Genomic DNA, 15,082 nt, shown 5'->3' on the forward strand with positions numbered 1-15,082 from the left:
TTGCTCCCGGGATTTGGATCTTAAAAAGCAAAACCAGGATGGGATCAGGATTCTAAAAGTTTTGGATCCGTACACCTCTGATTCCAAAGGTTGCCAGTTTCCCGCGGAATTGTGCTAGTTTTGTTTTTAATCAATCAATGTTATTTGTCAAGAACATATAGTACGGTAGTCAATGTTTGAGATATGCAAGTAATGTATGTATACACAATGCAAAAGTTGGACTCACGGTAAAATTTTAGAAGTTCTGTTTTTGTTGTTTTGTTCCATTTTCCTTGACATTTTTCGTTTTTGACCATATTTTGCTCTAATTTGGGCTTGTTTTAGCAGTTGTGACAATTGGGCTACCTTCCAGTAGCAATTGGGCAGGTATATACCGTATATAATTTTAATAACATCCTGCAACCTTGAAAAAGACAAATAATATAAAGCAGCCTCTCAAAAACGAGAATGGTTAAGAGTTAAATAAGTTATGAGTATTGGGCCACAATTTTAGCTGTTTGTGTTAAGTTTTCAATTTTTTTTTGACCAGTTCTTCAACAACATAAAAAGCTGGCTTTATGGCCTTGTTTTTTTGTGTGTCATGTTTACATGCCTCGTTGGAAGAGTCTTTGTGTGAAGTTCTGTACGATCTTGGTCTGAATGATCTTGGAAACGATTTTTTGGTCAACTTTATTCAAAGCTGATTCTTTAATTTACTTTAATTGATTAATTATAGCTAAGGACTGACTTAGTTACTTTTCTTGCATTTAAACTTTGAAATTATCGCAGCATTTGTTACAAAACTATATTAAAATTGATATCGCTTTGTGTTTTTAATCATTATATAGGTCTAATAAATAAAAGTACATTCATCCTGATATTCATTGAAGATCATTTTATGCTTGGTTCTGTAGTTGAGTGACAAACCTATGCTTTAGCAGAATAGGAAAGCACTTATTTTCTATTATTTTTCGAACTGAATTGGTTTCACAATGGAAGTTGCTCAAAGAATTGGTCAAGCAGTTTCGTTTTCAACTTGCCTTGAAGAATGGCAGGAACTTCTAAAAGATTATGAAAGTAGTGTGGTATGTAACCTGAATTACAAAGTTGCTTTTTTACTTTTGTAGTGTTTACTATTTATGTTTTAGTCTACTTTGAAACTTCTATCTATCTATCCACCATAGACCTAGTTTTAATTTGTTTTGCAATTTCAAAATTTACAGTTCATCCCATTGTTTGAAAATCCTTAAGGTATCGTCTGTATACCTCATCTACCTGTATGGTTTCTTTTTTATTTTTAGTCCATTTCACGTTGCTGGGTTTGTAGAGGTGTGATATGTTTGAATGTGTTATTTAAAAGTATAAGTTGTGGCGTCCATGTGCATATTTGACTGTATATATTTTACAAGTGAAAATAATTTGACAGAAAAAAATTTAACAGTTTATTTATCAATAATGATCAAGAAACTGAAGCTTAACTGAAGATGATCTAGCTTCTAGCTGATCGAAATCGATTTTTAGCTATATATATATATATATATATGATTGAACTGACTCGTGTGAAAATAACTTTCTTTGCATTTATCAATAATGTTATCACAAATTGTGTAAGTTTTATTTTTTACTCTAGCCATGTGACTTGTTTGTTGATTTTCAAATTACGTTTATAGAAAAACAATGTTTTTTTTATAAGTATGACAAAATTCGATGCTTTTTGAATAAAAATGAATTTATATCTTATAGTAATAACAAAGACACACTTGTGTGGTGAAAGCTTTACAGTACACTTGAATTTATTGATTTAGTGTGGGCGCACTGCTTTTTTGAATAAAGTACAAACAACCATTATTTCTTCTATTGTGAGAAATGTTTGTTAACACCAGTCTCAAAACCTTTGCTTGCTATTCAAATAGGAGGAGGGGGGGTTAAGGAATTAATCATTTTTTTTTTGAAGTCCAACTTTAGCTGTGGTTTTGGAATACCTAGAACAAGACATTCTAAGATTTGTGGAAAAAATTTGAAATTTTCGTTCAAATTAAAAAGTCTAAGCTGTTTTTAAAAATATTTGCATGGAAAATCTGACGTTGTTGTACAAAAAATTACTGATTACTGACGATCCAAAAGTAGGCTATTTCTATTTTGGGAGAAAAGTTTGCATAGGCTAGACCTTTTTTTAAACATGTTACTGTCGGGGACTTTAATCTGGATTCGATTTTTACATGTAGCCTATTCGCACAAAAATAGTATAAGCTTACAGAAATATTCATGCATTATATGAAATATATAGCGTGTGAAACTTGGAAATGGGTTTTAAGTGGATATGGTTGTATTTATTTTATTTGTTAATTTAGCTGTTTTGGATGGAAACTTCAAAAAAAAATTCTAGAGGTCTTAAAATGTACTGTTGTATCAATTACCTTCACTCACTCCTACTCTCCATCTCATTCTATTCTTCTCATCTTAAGAATGGAGAATAGGAGTAAAAGTAATCGCTGCAAGGAAGGAATCTGCTACCTTATTTATTGTGGAATTAAAGTTGAAATTACCCCCCCCCCCTCCTTAATTCAAAGCAACTCAAGATAAAATTTTCGTCCTTCATTAGCTTTTTTTTTACTTTAAAATTTAAAAATAACTAGCATAATTGAGCAGCTAAAATTGTCCCAACCTATTTCCTGGTTTTTTTATGTACTATATTGCTACTTGCTAAAATGTGAGAGATACAGTGATAACAATTGTTGTATTGATTTTAGGAGGTTTATAAAGAATATCGCCAAACTGCCGAAAAATATCAGTCGCAAAGGAAAGCATGCAAATCTCAAATTGATAGACAATTAAAGAAAATAAAACTTTTAAAGTCAGCTTTGCAAAGGTATGTATGTGTGTTGTTGCACATTATAGAAGGTACACGAATTTAATATGTTTCCAATCTTGTTGCATAAATATAGAAAGTATTGTACTGTACATCTAGAAGTAAAAATGCTTTGTTGGTTTGGTGTGGTACGAATTATATTGAAGCAAGTCTTTATAACATAGTCCAAATGACTTCAACCTGAGTGATGTAATTCGTGTGCCACCATACCCGAATGCGGCAGTAGTGCGACTTTAATCTGAATGGCCGAGACTTGGTTGTTTCGTGTGTGTGTTGTTAGGGTTAGTTGTTCAGAGATATTGCTGACAGTGCTAGTACATAGCCAAGTCAATACTTTACCTCTTACCAAACAAAGTTACAACAAAAAATGCCTGTGTATAGTGGCTTAATTGCATTAACATAGTGTGATATTTCTTGAAGTATTACTTGGCTCATTTGACAATTTCAATTCGATATCACCGTCAACAGAGAATTGGATTGATGCCTTTGAGTTGTGGACTTACTATCAAATATTCGAAATTTCATTAGGACAAAAAGTCATGAAGCATTATCCAAATTCAACTACCGTAAACATATTCGGTTACTAACAGTCTAAAGAATGAAACTGGTATATTTTGGACGCACAGTACGACAAAATACATTAGCCGATAAAAATTATAGATGGGGAGTTAAACGGACAAACAAGCAAAGGCAGACCAAGAATGATTTTCATATAAAAAAACATTACGAAATGGACAAAATTGAAGTCTGAAATTGAATTTGTCGTAAGAAATGCTCATGAACGTAAACAATGGCTCATTGTATCCAACTGTGACACTTCTACTTTAGAGATCTATTTTTGCTATACTACCATTGCAAGCAATACAGCATAGCCTCAACAAAATACACAAGAAATATCCATTTCTCATGTCATTCAGGTTAAAACTAATACACCACGGCGGTATTCGGGTACGAAGTCATTATTGCCCCATGGCATTTGGGAGTGGTCGCATACGGATCGCCATTTGATTCAGGTTAAAGCCTGAAGTCACTTGCACTGCGTCGTAATGTCGTGAAAGATTGAATGCAGAAGCAGGCAGTGAATAGTGATTAAAACTTTAGTTATTGTTGTTGTACTTTACCTCTTACCTGCTATTTGAAGTATCACTTATGCTGTGGAGTTATCTCAATTTTAATCTAAAAATGCTACTTTTTGAATAAATATTTCGTCTTTTTGAAGTTCTGAAATAGACAAAGCTTCTAAGGACAGGTAATTCTGTGCTTATATGCTGCAAGTGCAAGCATGCATTACTAAAGCATGGGTGGTTTTCTTACATTGGTTTTTATTTTGAATGTAGAAATTAAAATCCTCTATTTGATTAGTTGTACTTGTAACTGACAACATTATCTCATTCTAGTCGCATGCACAAGCTGCACTTTAGTGAAACTTGCTTTACATTTTGATATCAAAAATTTGTTTTTGCACCAGCGCATGTCTGAGTTCTTTAAATTGCTATCTCTGTCTTGACTAGCTTTAAAGTTTACATATATGTGAGTGTGGTGTGTGTATTTGCCCATAATACACAATGCCCATGTTTAACTTGCTATGCATTTGTAAGTGTTTCGGTAGACTGAAAGTATTATAAACTGCACGAGTGCACGTTTTAAAAATCTTTTGATTAGCTAATATAAATTACTTTTGCCATCTGATCTTGTAGTAGTAGCAAATGACAATTGTAAAATCTTTTTTGGTTGTAGCAAGTCTATCACTAAATTAAAGTACAGTTTGTGTGAAAAAAAGGTTGGAACAATGCAACATGTTTTTCGCAAGACATCTGTTAGGCTATCTTCTTGTATATTTTCCGATTGCTTTTTAAAGGAAGACGTTTAGCAATAGTTGTCACGCAAGACGATCTTATTAGATGACATATTTTTGAAAGACTTTGTTTGGTACGGCCGATATCGCCAAACAGAATCTTAAAACAAAACGGCTAATAAGGTACAACAAAACCGGCTAATAAGGTACTCGCCTGCGCCTCTACATGGCTGCTCTTATACTGTCTGCTTTGTCAATTGCTGAGAGCAACACACATTTACGCGGATACCGCGCCATGTACCGTAAGTGCACATTGTTAGTATCGAAATAAAATGTGTTAAATCTGTTCATTATAACAGCAGTGTTGTTTTGTTACTTACTAATTTAGAAATTGCATTTTCAAGAGTTCCTAGTGGTCAAGAAAAGCGCGAGTTACTATCCAAAATAGACGAAAAGAAGCGATCTCTAGAAGATCTCAGTAACTTCTTGCCAAGAAAAAACGGGTAATATATGTCGCGTTTGTTTTGTGCTATTCAAAAATTAAGATCAAGCCTACCCTACAGCCGTTGACCTTTGTGCATCGCTGTGCGAACAACAGAGTCCTTTTGAGTGTGTAAACATTGTAAGCGTATATCCAATTCGCTTAACTTCACGTACTTGGACCTTGTACTTCACACACTAAATGTACATATTTACCATCTGACTATCACAGGTTTTATCTCAGTCTCATTGTCGGTCAAGTGAATATGATTTTCGACAACACATCAGAAAAGTAAGTATCACAATGCTCCAAATAAGGTACATTTCATGCATGTTTGGTGGTGCGTTTTGTGTATAACGTATCTATAAATGGGACCAACTTCACTGTGATAAGAAGTTTGACTTGAGGCTTGCCTTATGGCTTCTTCTATTAAGCACGTATTGGGCCTATTGGCATTACCAATATACGGTAGTAACAGAGAATATGTCACATGTCACAGTATGTTTTATATATTATGATAGCTGCTTAAAGCATACAGTATATACCAAATTTTTACCACCACCTTTACAGAGTATTTTGGTGTTAGCCCGGGCGTATGTGGTAGTGTGAATTAAAAAGTTTTAAGACGATTTGTATTGTTCAGGTTTCGTTATAAAGACGAGTATGAGAAGTTCAAGCTATACTGCAGCATCACAATGCTCTTCTACGCTGTCATATTGTGTTTCCTCACGTCAAATCGCGTACTTGATGCTACTTTCTCATTCCTGCTTCTTTGGTACTATTGCACCCTCACCGTGAGGGAGAGCATTCTAGTTGTGAACGGATCAAGGTGCGATTACGTTTTAATGTTTCGCTTGCTGAAAAAAGGATCTTCTTTTGTTAAGTGTAGAGTGTAGTTCAGGGATGTGCAACGTTTTTTGTTGCGTATCAAATGTAGCCTACTATGTTGGATTCTGCCGGCGCCCACACCTTCGAATAACTTATAATATTTTGCTCAAATCCTTTCATGAAAGTTTGCAAAGAGCAAGCTATTTTCGTTGAAGAGCAGCTTTCATAAAGCCGACTCTTGCAATTAAAGTTGAATTCACTAATAATAATACAACAGTAGGGTCGAAAAACGTTGGAAATAAAGCTCTTTTATTTTCCACATCTTGTGGCACCTAGCCTGTAATCACCAAAAGTACGCATAAGCTTGCATACTTTTCTTGCTTGTTGCCTCGGATAGAGGTGACGACAAATACAAGCTTAATGTTACTTATTTATTCAGTATTATTACGCTTAGCTGTAATTTACGAACTCATTTTCTTACGCAACAGTAATTCATGGAGGAACACAGATGATAGACTACACCCAATCCATCTTTTTTTACTGTCTGGGAAGTTTAGTAGTATCCAGAACAAAGGTCGATGTTTCTTAATATATTTTAGCCATCATTACGTTTCCCGTTTGAAATGTTTTCAAACGTTATTTAAACATTTCGCATAGCGGGTTCAATGTAGTCATCTGCGAATGTTTGGTGTGAAAAAAAAAAGAAGAAATTATTCACACAAATGTGCGCCTGACCTGGCCTAGTTAATATGTTTGCACATTAAACCAGCGTTGTGCAATGAAAACTCTGCTTAGCTTGTTTGGGGCCAAAATTTATTTCACAGCAGAATACCTGCATTGGCCTGCAGCAACGCTTTTCCTGTGCGTGAGTTATGACTATCTGACGTCACCAGTGGTATTAGGTCTTATTTCATTGATCTAATTTCGTTTGGGAGAAGATCTCTGAGAAGCCTGACACCGCATGAGTGCTTCTCAGTATGGTTTGGTTGCTGCAATTACATTTCTTTACATTACATTTTCTACTTTGATTAAAAGTGACAGCGGCTTGTCCAATACCTAACACCACCTAACCGACAAATGAACATGTTTTTGCATCGTTTCAACTTAACTAGATGTTGAAACGATACAAAAAGACCATAATTATTTTATAACGCGGTTTACGTTACGCAACTCAACCGCTGTTTTTACATGGAAACTCCCAGAAGTGCTTGTTTTGTTGCTGGACATCTGTGCTGTCATCTTCTAAGCCAGTGGTTCTCAAACGGTGTGCCCGGGCGCACTGGTGCGCCCCAGAGGTTATCTAGGTGTGCCCAACAGCATTCCTAAAAAAGTATTCTAATAAGAAAAACAAAAAGAATAGTTACCATATTAGATCAATTTTCTTATCTGCTCCTTCCGTTTAACATCATTATTACGATAATTTCAGGCACGGTCGCAGACATTCGGTAAAACGTGTATTTGTTGCTCACAATAGCAATTGTCTATTGTTGCTCACAATAGAAAAAATGAATTTTTACTTTCCATCACTTAACACTGCGCAATATGACTGGATTAGAAATCCTTTTTTAGAAAGTACCTCTGAATATAGTTTAACACTGACAGAAGAAGAAGAACTGGCAGCTGTGTCCACAGATCGTGGATTGATGATGAAATACAAAGAGTGGTCTCTTGAAGCTTTTTGGATTTCTATCAGAAAAGAACATGTCGCGATATCTAAAAAAGCACTGACTGTTTTATTGCAATTTTCAACGTCATATTTATGTGAACTTGGCTTTTCTACCCTCGCCACAATTAAGTGTAAAAAGAGAGGAACTCTGCAATGCATCGATGAGGAAATGAGACTTTGCCTTTCAAACATAAGACCGAACATTGAGAAAATCTCACAGGCTCATCAAGCACATGTTTCCCATTAATAAAAAGATAATTTCTTTATTTTTGAGTTTTATTTATTTGACTTAATTATGACATTTTAGTGCATTTTTATATAAAGTGTGCCCAGAATTATTTGTAGTATTGTAAGTGCGCTTAGACTGTAAAAAGTTTGAGAACCACTGTTCTAAGCTGATACGTCACTTGTAATGTCATTTCAGAATAAAAGGATGGTGGGTTATGCATCACTACGTTTCGGTCGCTCTGAGTGGAATCAATGTTCTGTGGTAAGTTTCTCTCTTGCAAAACCTATTCTCGCCACCGTTTGTTTAACCCAGTAATTTAACCCTTGGGTCGCGACTGAATCTTGGCTATGACACTGAAAGTGGAAAAATTTATATCTGGAAACGACTTTTTCTCGCTTTCTCGCTCAATCCGGTTTTATAGTTAAGTCGGCCGCATTGGGTACGCAGGGTTTCAGCAGTGGATTGAAGGGGAAGAAATTATTTACGTGCCCCGCAAAAACTGAAAAAGTAATTCAATATTCCGAAGTAGACATATTACTCATTCAACGAGCCAAACGTAGCTAAGACAAGTTGTGCTGTGGCGATGATCTTTGTTCCTTGGTTTAAGACGATTGTCACAATGCGGTGGTTCTTAACCTGCAGTTCGTTAAGACGAAACTTGATCCGGAAGGTCTCAAAGATGACTCAATTTCTAGCTAAATTTACCTGCACAGGTTAGTTTGCGCTTTGAACATTTTGAGGTACTGCAACCCCAATTTTATTTCTCCAGTTTACTTGGTGAGCTGAATTGATTTTTCAAAACTTTGCCATGGGGATACTTCGGACAGTGCCCGAAGTTACTCCATGGTAGCTATTTTTTATGTAATTTCTACAAAAGAACACGTATTGAACTCCGATTATAAAAAGTACTACGACAAAGTGATATGAATATGTATGCTGTCAGTTTTCGCCGCTGCTCAGTTATAACGTCGCATAAGCGAAAAACGTCGCATGAGCTACAAGAAAAATTTCTCTTAACAATTCTTTTGTCAGCACGTTAAAAAGTTTTGCATGGAGCTGTATCCAGTGCGTGACGCAAGTGGCTTCTTATGCAAAATTGCTTGACTTAGCCGACATGTTTTTATTCAAACACTTTATGCAAATTCTGGCACAGCTGTCACTGGATTAGGATTACTGTAGTTAGGGATGGGCAATTCAGAATAATTCACTATTCCAAAAAGAAAATTATTCCGGAATACTAAATCGAATCCAGAATACCGAATCCTATTAACTTCCAGGCTCCAGCAACGTAAAAAGTAAAAAAAAAAATCATGCAATGTTTATTTGCAATTTTAGACACAAAAGCAACACAATTAAAGTAGATGTTTGTTGCAGTGCAACACATTAAGGGGGCAGTTCTACTTAGAATCGCATTTTTCGTCCTTGTCATAAATAACAATCTACACACAAAAGTTCACCCACAAACCCCAACAAAAGGAGGAAACAAGCTATCCAAAAATATTTACTTTGTACGGCTGGGACAATCCATTAAGGGTTTATACCATTTTAAATTTGTACATAAAATCAACCGATTGTCTCCATTGCAGCCCTAAAAGCTCGAAAATGGCTTGAGGTAGGGACTTCAAACTGCGTGGTGATCTAGTAGGGTATCTTAGCCATAAATTGATAGAGGGGATTTCTTTTAACTCTTTTATTTTTGTAAATATAAAAAAATTCATAATTGCTATGCATCGAGAGCAAATTTGACTTCAGGATTTGGTAATAAAATATTTATTACTCTGAATATTGAAACAAAACTCAATCATTATGTCCGTAAGGGCCTACTGTACATCTGTTAAAAATTTTAGCCTATTCTGACAAGTAGTTTTCTAGAAGAAACATTTTTAGTGCACAAAAACATGATTTTGCGTAAATCGCATTTGAAAAATAGAATTAGGTAAATTTATGCCTTTGACTTTAAATGTGACTTTTTTTCTTCTATGTCCAATTTACATAATGAACAAAATACTGAGTCTCAATAAACTTGGTTAACCTTTTGAAAAGGTGGCGCTATTTAGCTTATTCATTATTAGATTTTGTAAGAGAAAATACAAAACATCTTGCAACTAACATTCTCACAAAAATGCAAATTTTTATTCACATTTTAAACTGAGGTGCGTTCAGAAAACCTTTTGTTTGAAGCCTAATGAAGGCAAATAGGTAAAAACTGACTGCATATTCGGAATATCATAAAAATAAAAAAATTGAAATTTTTTTTCTAAGTAGAACTGCCCTCTTAAGGCATTCCAAATAACTGCCAGTCAAACGGGAGTGCAGCTTAGTTGCTGTCAAGCCCGCACTGGAAAAGCGTCGCCTGGAAGATGCTGATGTGGCAGGTATGCCGAAATATTTCAGAGTCAACTCCTTTAGCAGGGGCATCTGCTCAATGTTGGTACGCCACCAGTCAAACAATTGCAGAGTCACATACGCACGTGGATTGAAAAAAAAACATTGCACTATTGTGCATGTGTACAAAGCGTGAAGAAAATTGCATCGCAGTTTCTTTGATTGCACATGCGAGCGAGTGACGTAGGGATGCATGCGCCGTGCGTGCACAACGCGTGCAAAAGGTTTTTGTGCGGATGATGTCAGTGCAAAGAAAAAAGTGAGTACAGTAACACACCTTTTTTCAGTTCACTGTCTCAAACTGACAGCTTGCAAAGTTGCAAGACTTGTTTAATACCGAATCTTATTACTCGGTTTTGTTGCCATTTTGGATTCGAAAAGTTTAGGATCCGAATCCTTCTGGATTCGGTATTCTGAATTGCTCAATGCTCATCCCTAACTAGTGGTTGCGACTAGAGTTGTGAGTTGCTTTTTTGTGCTCGTTTTAAAAATAAAAAAATATATAACAAAAGCGATCGTTTTTTTTTTTGCACCAACAATCTGTCTAAAATTTAAATGTTGGAACAAAATTTTCACTTTTGCTTCTACGAAATATCTATTCTGAAATAATCAAGACATCGATAAGTTACTGAAATAAATCTTCGTCACTAAATTTTCATTGAAATCTTCTTTTGACTTCACCAATGATTCAAAAGGATGCGTAGTGGTGTGTGGTAAAATAATCAAAAAACTATACCGTGTGCGTATCATACTTAAATTGGCAAATTTAAGTTTATTGAATTTAAATTAAAAGAACTTGGATTTATCAATTTAACGTGGTATATACTGTTTGTTTTTTATCGATAAATTAACCTGTATCAGTGGACTAGACTGTAGACTCACCTGCTAGATTTTAAAGAACACCAGGCTAAATAGTCTATATCTAATCAAAGAAATGACAGGAATAAAATAAGTAAACAAACTAATAATAGAAATTAAGACAAGCAAGAAAGGAGGTTGACTGTTAACATGGTCGCTGCTGGGACCGAATAATCCTCATCATTTGTAGCACTTGAGGTTGGGTGGTTCATTGGTGCCATTAGCCAAGCATGCGACCACACTTCTGATTTACAGAACTTAGTCAAAACCCAGCAAGCTAGTTTATAAGAAGTTATTTAGCACTTTTTTTTGCAGTTCTTTGTTATGATAAATGAAAACAGTTGTTACGTGAAAAATGTATAAAACGATTGAAAATACTGCAGTATAAAAAACAAATAAAACAAATACAAAAAAAACGATTAGAAAAAACGACAACTAAAAAAACGTTTTTAACCATTCCCAGTTACGACTAGGGCTGTGGAGTCAGAGAGATTTTTGCGTGTCCGGAGTCGGCCAGTTATAAACTGCAAACTTCTCCGTTAGCTTATATATATCTGATTGTACTTTAAAAAATGAACTGTAAATATTTACTTTAGTTTGTGTTTTTGTTTCTGATAAAATTTCATTTTTTAAGTAACAAATTTAGTTTCCCTTCCTTACCCGCTGCTTTAAGACTCGCTTTGCCTGTGTGTCGTCGGTCAAGTGTTATCATTTTAATCAATTGCGTTGTACTTTTAATGTGAAACGTTACCACAATATGAAAATGTGCAATTACCCCCAGGCCAGACGATCAGCCATACCGAGAGTTTCGCCCAGTTTTCATGGCATTTTCAATTTATCAAAGTTTAGTACAAGTAAGTACTGTTTGTTTTTTGTTTTTTTAATTTGTAGTTTCAGAAAATCATCAAATCAAAAAATCTCTTGATTTCACATTTAAACGAAGCAATAACTCATTGTAATCAATCAAATTTCAAGGTAAATGTTTTTATAGTTCTAACTGAATTCTGGTGGGATGGCGCAGCATGTAAGGCGCTCGTTTTCCAATAATGGAAACCTGGTTCGATTCTCGGCATAAGCTGGTTGTTGATGAACATCGCTCACCTCTACTTAGGGTGCAATAAACTGTGGGCGTAGTTGCTGAAGGAAAGGCGGTTGAGAGAAAGGAACTGGCCACCCTGCTCTCGTTAGTGCCGATGGCTTAGTATAATAAGAACCTTCTCTTCTCATCCCCGGATGCTTGGTATCAAGTGTAAAATGTTAACACGATCCTTTGCTACAGTTGATGCAGTATTACTATCAGAGTGGATGCTTGTATCGTTTGCGTGCACTGGGCGAGCGCCATGATATGGACATCACTGTGGGTAAGTCTCACTTTTGTTTGCTTGGCTTTGTAAAAAGTATCTTCAAAATTTATTGTATTGTTCGGCAAATGGGTTGCTGCTCATTTGAAGTTTGAAGTACGACTATATAAGCATGTTAGATCGTCAGTTGTACCGAATTACATGGAACCCACCAAGCGCAATGAATCGATTTTTAACCTCTTTAGAACCAGGTGTACTTTTCAGGTTGAAAGCATTGCGAAACGCGTGCTGTACCGCACTCTACCAAATACAAGTACTGTAACACAAAATTTCTACCCTCAAATACACTCTTCCCCGTTCCTTGAATAAAAGGATTGCTTTTATATAATTTAATAATATAGTTTCTGATTGCAGTTGCTGTCCTGTGTTATCCCACCTGTCCGTCCGTTTTATTCTTGCTGTCCCGTCTGCCTACGTTGAATCAATATAAAAATGACGGATTTTGCTGTGTAGGATATTTTTACGTTTAAATTTACGTTTAGATATTTTTTTTAACGTTCCAGAGGGTTTCCAGTCATGGATGTGGCGAGGGCTAACTTTTCTTCTTCCGTTTCTTTTCCTGGGCCACGTGAGTTTATCAGTAGGCAGTAGCAATAACTTCATTTCATCGAGTTAAAATTTCTTGAATTGGTCTGACGGCAGCTCCACACTTTTGCCAGAAGGCCCCACTTATTTTCTCACTGATGAATAATTTATGTTGTGAATAACAGTATGAAAATACACTCAGTAGATTCTTCACAAACGTAGGCAGTTACTGGAGTTTTATTCAATTATGCCCAATGAAAAATGTGCGCTGAAAGAAAGACATAACCCGGTGGTTATTTCAGTAACTTGTAAGTTAATTGATGGCTGTTTTCCGTTTTAATGCTTTAATAATGAGGTTGGAACATTTTTGCGATAATTTACCGTAGGCAACATTTCGACTGAAGATTAATCACAGTTTATCAAATTGTGCATGAACCACATTGCGATTTACATTCTCGCAGTTGTGGCAGCTGTACAACGCGTTTACCTTACTGACCATTGCATTCAAGTACAAGTTCTCAGAATGGCAGGTTCCGGCAATCGGTTTCTTGTTTTTCGTTTTGTTCTGCGGTAACTTTTTCACCACCATCAGCGTCGTCATACAAAAGCAGAGAAAAAGAGGAGTGAAAGGAATGAAAAGAGACTGAACTGTGACCCGGTTTTGTTGTTTTCTAAGAAACGTGCAATTGAAGAAAAAGAACTTTCTAAAATAGATCAAATGCTTCAAGGTTGGCAATTAGCCGCATTTTACTAATAATAATTTATTGTTTCACCTGCTTGCCATCACACACGTAAGGTATGCTGCTCACGCCGAAAACCACTTTTCTTGTTCCCACTGTACTTTGGAATTTGGATGATATTTTAATGAGATCATAATAATAATAATAAAAATGGTCCTGAATACAATCTTTGCAGCATGTCAAGATATTTCTACAACAGTAAAGAGAAACGCTCAAATCTTGACCTTGTAGATTGTAGAATGTCCACGTCAGCACCCTGTGTTCATGGACAGATTTGCTATCAGCTGTTCAACAACAGGGTACAAACCAAAATATTTTTGTGCATTTACCGATGATTGTTGATGTTCCATGATTAACTTTGCTGTATTTGATGCAAACAGTATTTTTGGTGTATATCTCCCATTTGTTTAGGACATTGTCACCACAACGTCTTCGTGGTTTGAAACCGACCTGGGTGATACAGTAAACTGTGTAGTGTATTTTACAAATGCTTTTTTCATTCGCTATTTTTTCATTCAGTATTGAAACAAGAATGCTTGCACTTCCAGCAACTCAGTGCTTTTTCATATTGATTCAATGTCCGTATACGGCGAATCAGGGTAAAAAAGAACTGATGTCATGCCTGAGCAGTGGGCACCACTACCTTAACACCTACGTTGTTTTTCAACATTTCTTTGATTGCTTCGCATTGAAAGAAGTTATCATTTTTTTTCTGCGCTTATGTCAATTGGCTCAAGCCATTCATAATCAGGGTTGTGGAGTGGGCGGAATGCTGACCTGTCGGGAGTAGGATTCGTTGAAAAAAGGCTGACTTACAAAACAAACGATAAACAATAAAAAAATTTGCAACCTTTTTTTAAATACCGGTATTGTTTCTTTGTTCTCCGTATTGCGCTCTAAAACTTTTCCAGAAAATAGAAGAGTTTGTTCTCGTCGGTTTTTGTGAAAGTTGCCGTTTCAATTTTGATCACAACTTACTTTTTTAAATCTAATTTTAATTGAGACAAAATTTTAAAAAAATGTGGCAACACTGAAGCCGGAGTGTAATAAATCGAAAAGTCATATATTTTTCGCTCGATTCCACAGCCCTATTCCTTGTGCTTAGGCAGCACTTTGCGTATTGCGACCAGCGCACCATTTTCTCCAGTAATCTTACACTGCAATATGATACAATAAATGAACCATGCATTACATTCGGTTTGTGTATTACGAAATATAAGAAATGACATTAATGTTTGAAAAATAAACGAACGAGAAACAGGTGAAATTGAAAACTGGTGAACTTCAGAATCCGTCCCGGCGAGTGAAACTGGTCGTTTTTGCATCACATTACAAAACGAACCGATTTTTTCCAAGCCGGGACTTT

At 35.7% G+C, this 15,082-nt stretch overlaps 1 protein-coding gene across 2 annotated transcripts; it reads left to right on the forward strand.

The window, feature by feature from the left end:
• Positions 1-900: 900 nt before the first annotated feature.
• LOC145780773 (transmembrane protein 120A-like) lies at positions 901-14,911 on the forward strand. 2 transcript variants are annotated; one of them, XM_082592402.1, is made up of 11 exons: positions 901-1,064; positions 2,730-2,848; positions 4,068-4,097; positions 5,048-5,146; positions 5,356-5,415; positions 5,768-5,953; positions 8,043-8,108; positions 11,872-11,944; positions 12,370-12,451; positions 12,955-13,019; positions 13,438-14,911. In XM_082592402.1, the coding sequence occupies exons 1-11, from the start codon at positions 972-974 to the stop codon at positions 13,621-13,623; spliced, it is 1,059 nt and encodes a 352-aa protein (XP_082448528.1). In that variant the 5' UTR covers positions 901-971; the 3' UTR covers positions 13,624-14,911. The 2 variants fall into 2 exon arrangements, with proteins under 2 accessions (XP_082448528.1, XP_082448530.1); XM_082592404.1 differs by lacking the exon at positions 4,068-4,097.
• The last annotated feature ends 171 nt before the right edge of the window (positions 14,912-15,082 follow it).

Source organism: Aplidium turbinatum, chromosome 12, assembly GCF_918807975.1.
Source record: "Aplidium turbinatum chromosome 12, kaAplTurb1.1, whole genome shotgun sequence".
NCBI lineage: Eukaryota > Metazoa > Chordata > Ascidiacea > Aplousobranchia > Polyclinidae > Aplidium > Aplidium turbinatum.

Excerpts from the sequence above, each read along its gene's own strand:
- LOC145780773 (XM_082592402.1), top strand. The coding sequence starts at position 972 with ATGGAAGTTGCTCAAAGAATTGGTCAAGCAGTTTCGTTTTCAACTTGC. Across the intron at positions 12,452-12,954 it reads TGATATGGACATCACTGTGG|AGGGTTTCCAGTCATGGATG; the intron begins GTAAGTCTCACT and ends TTAACGTTCCAG. Across the intron at positions 13,020-13,437 it reads CGTTTCTTTTCCTGGGCCAC|TTGTGGCAGCTGTACAACGC; the intron begins GTGAGTTTATCA and ends ACATTCTCGCAG.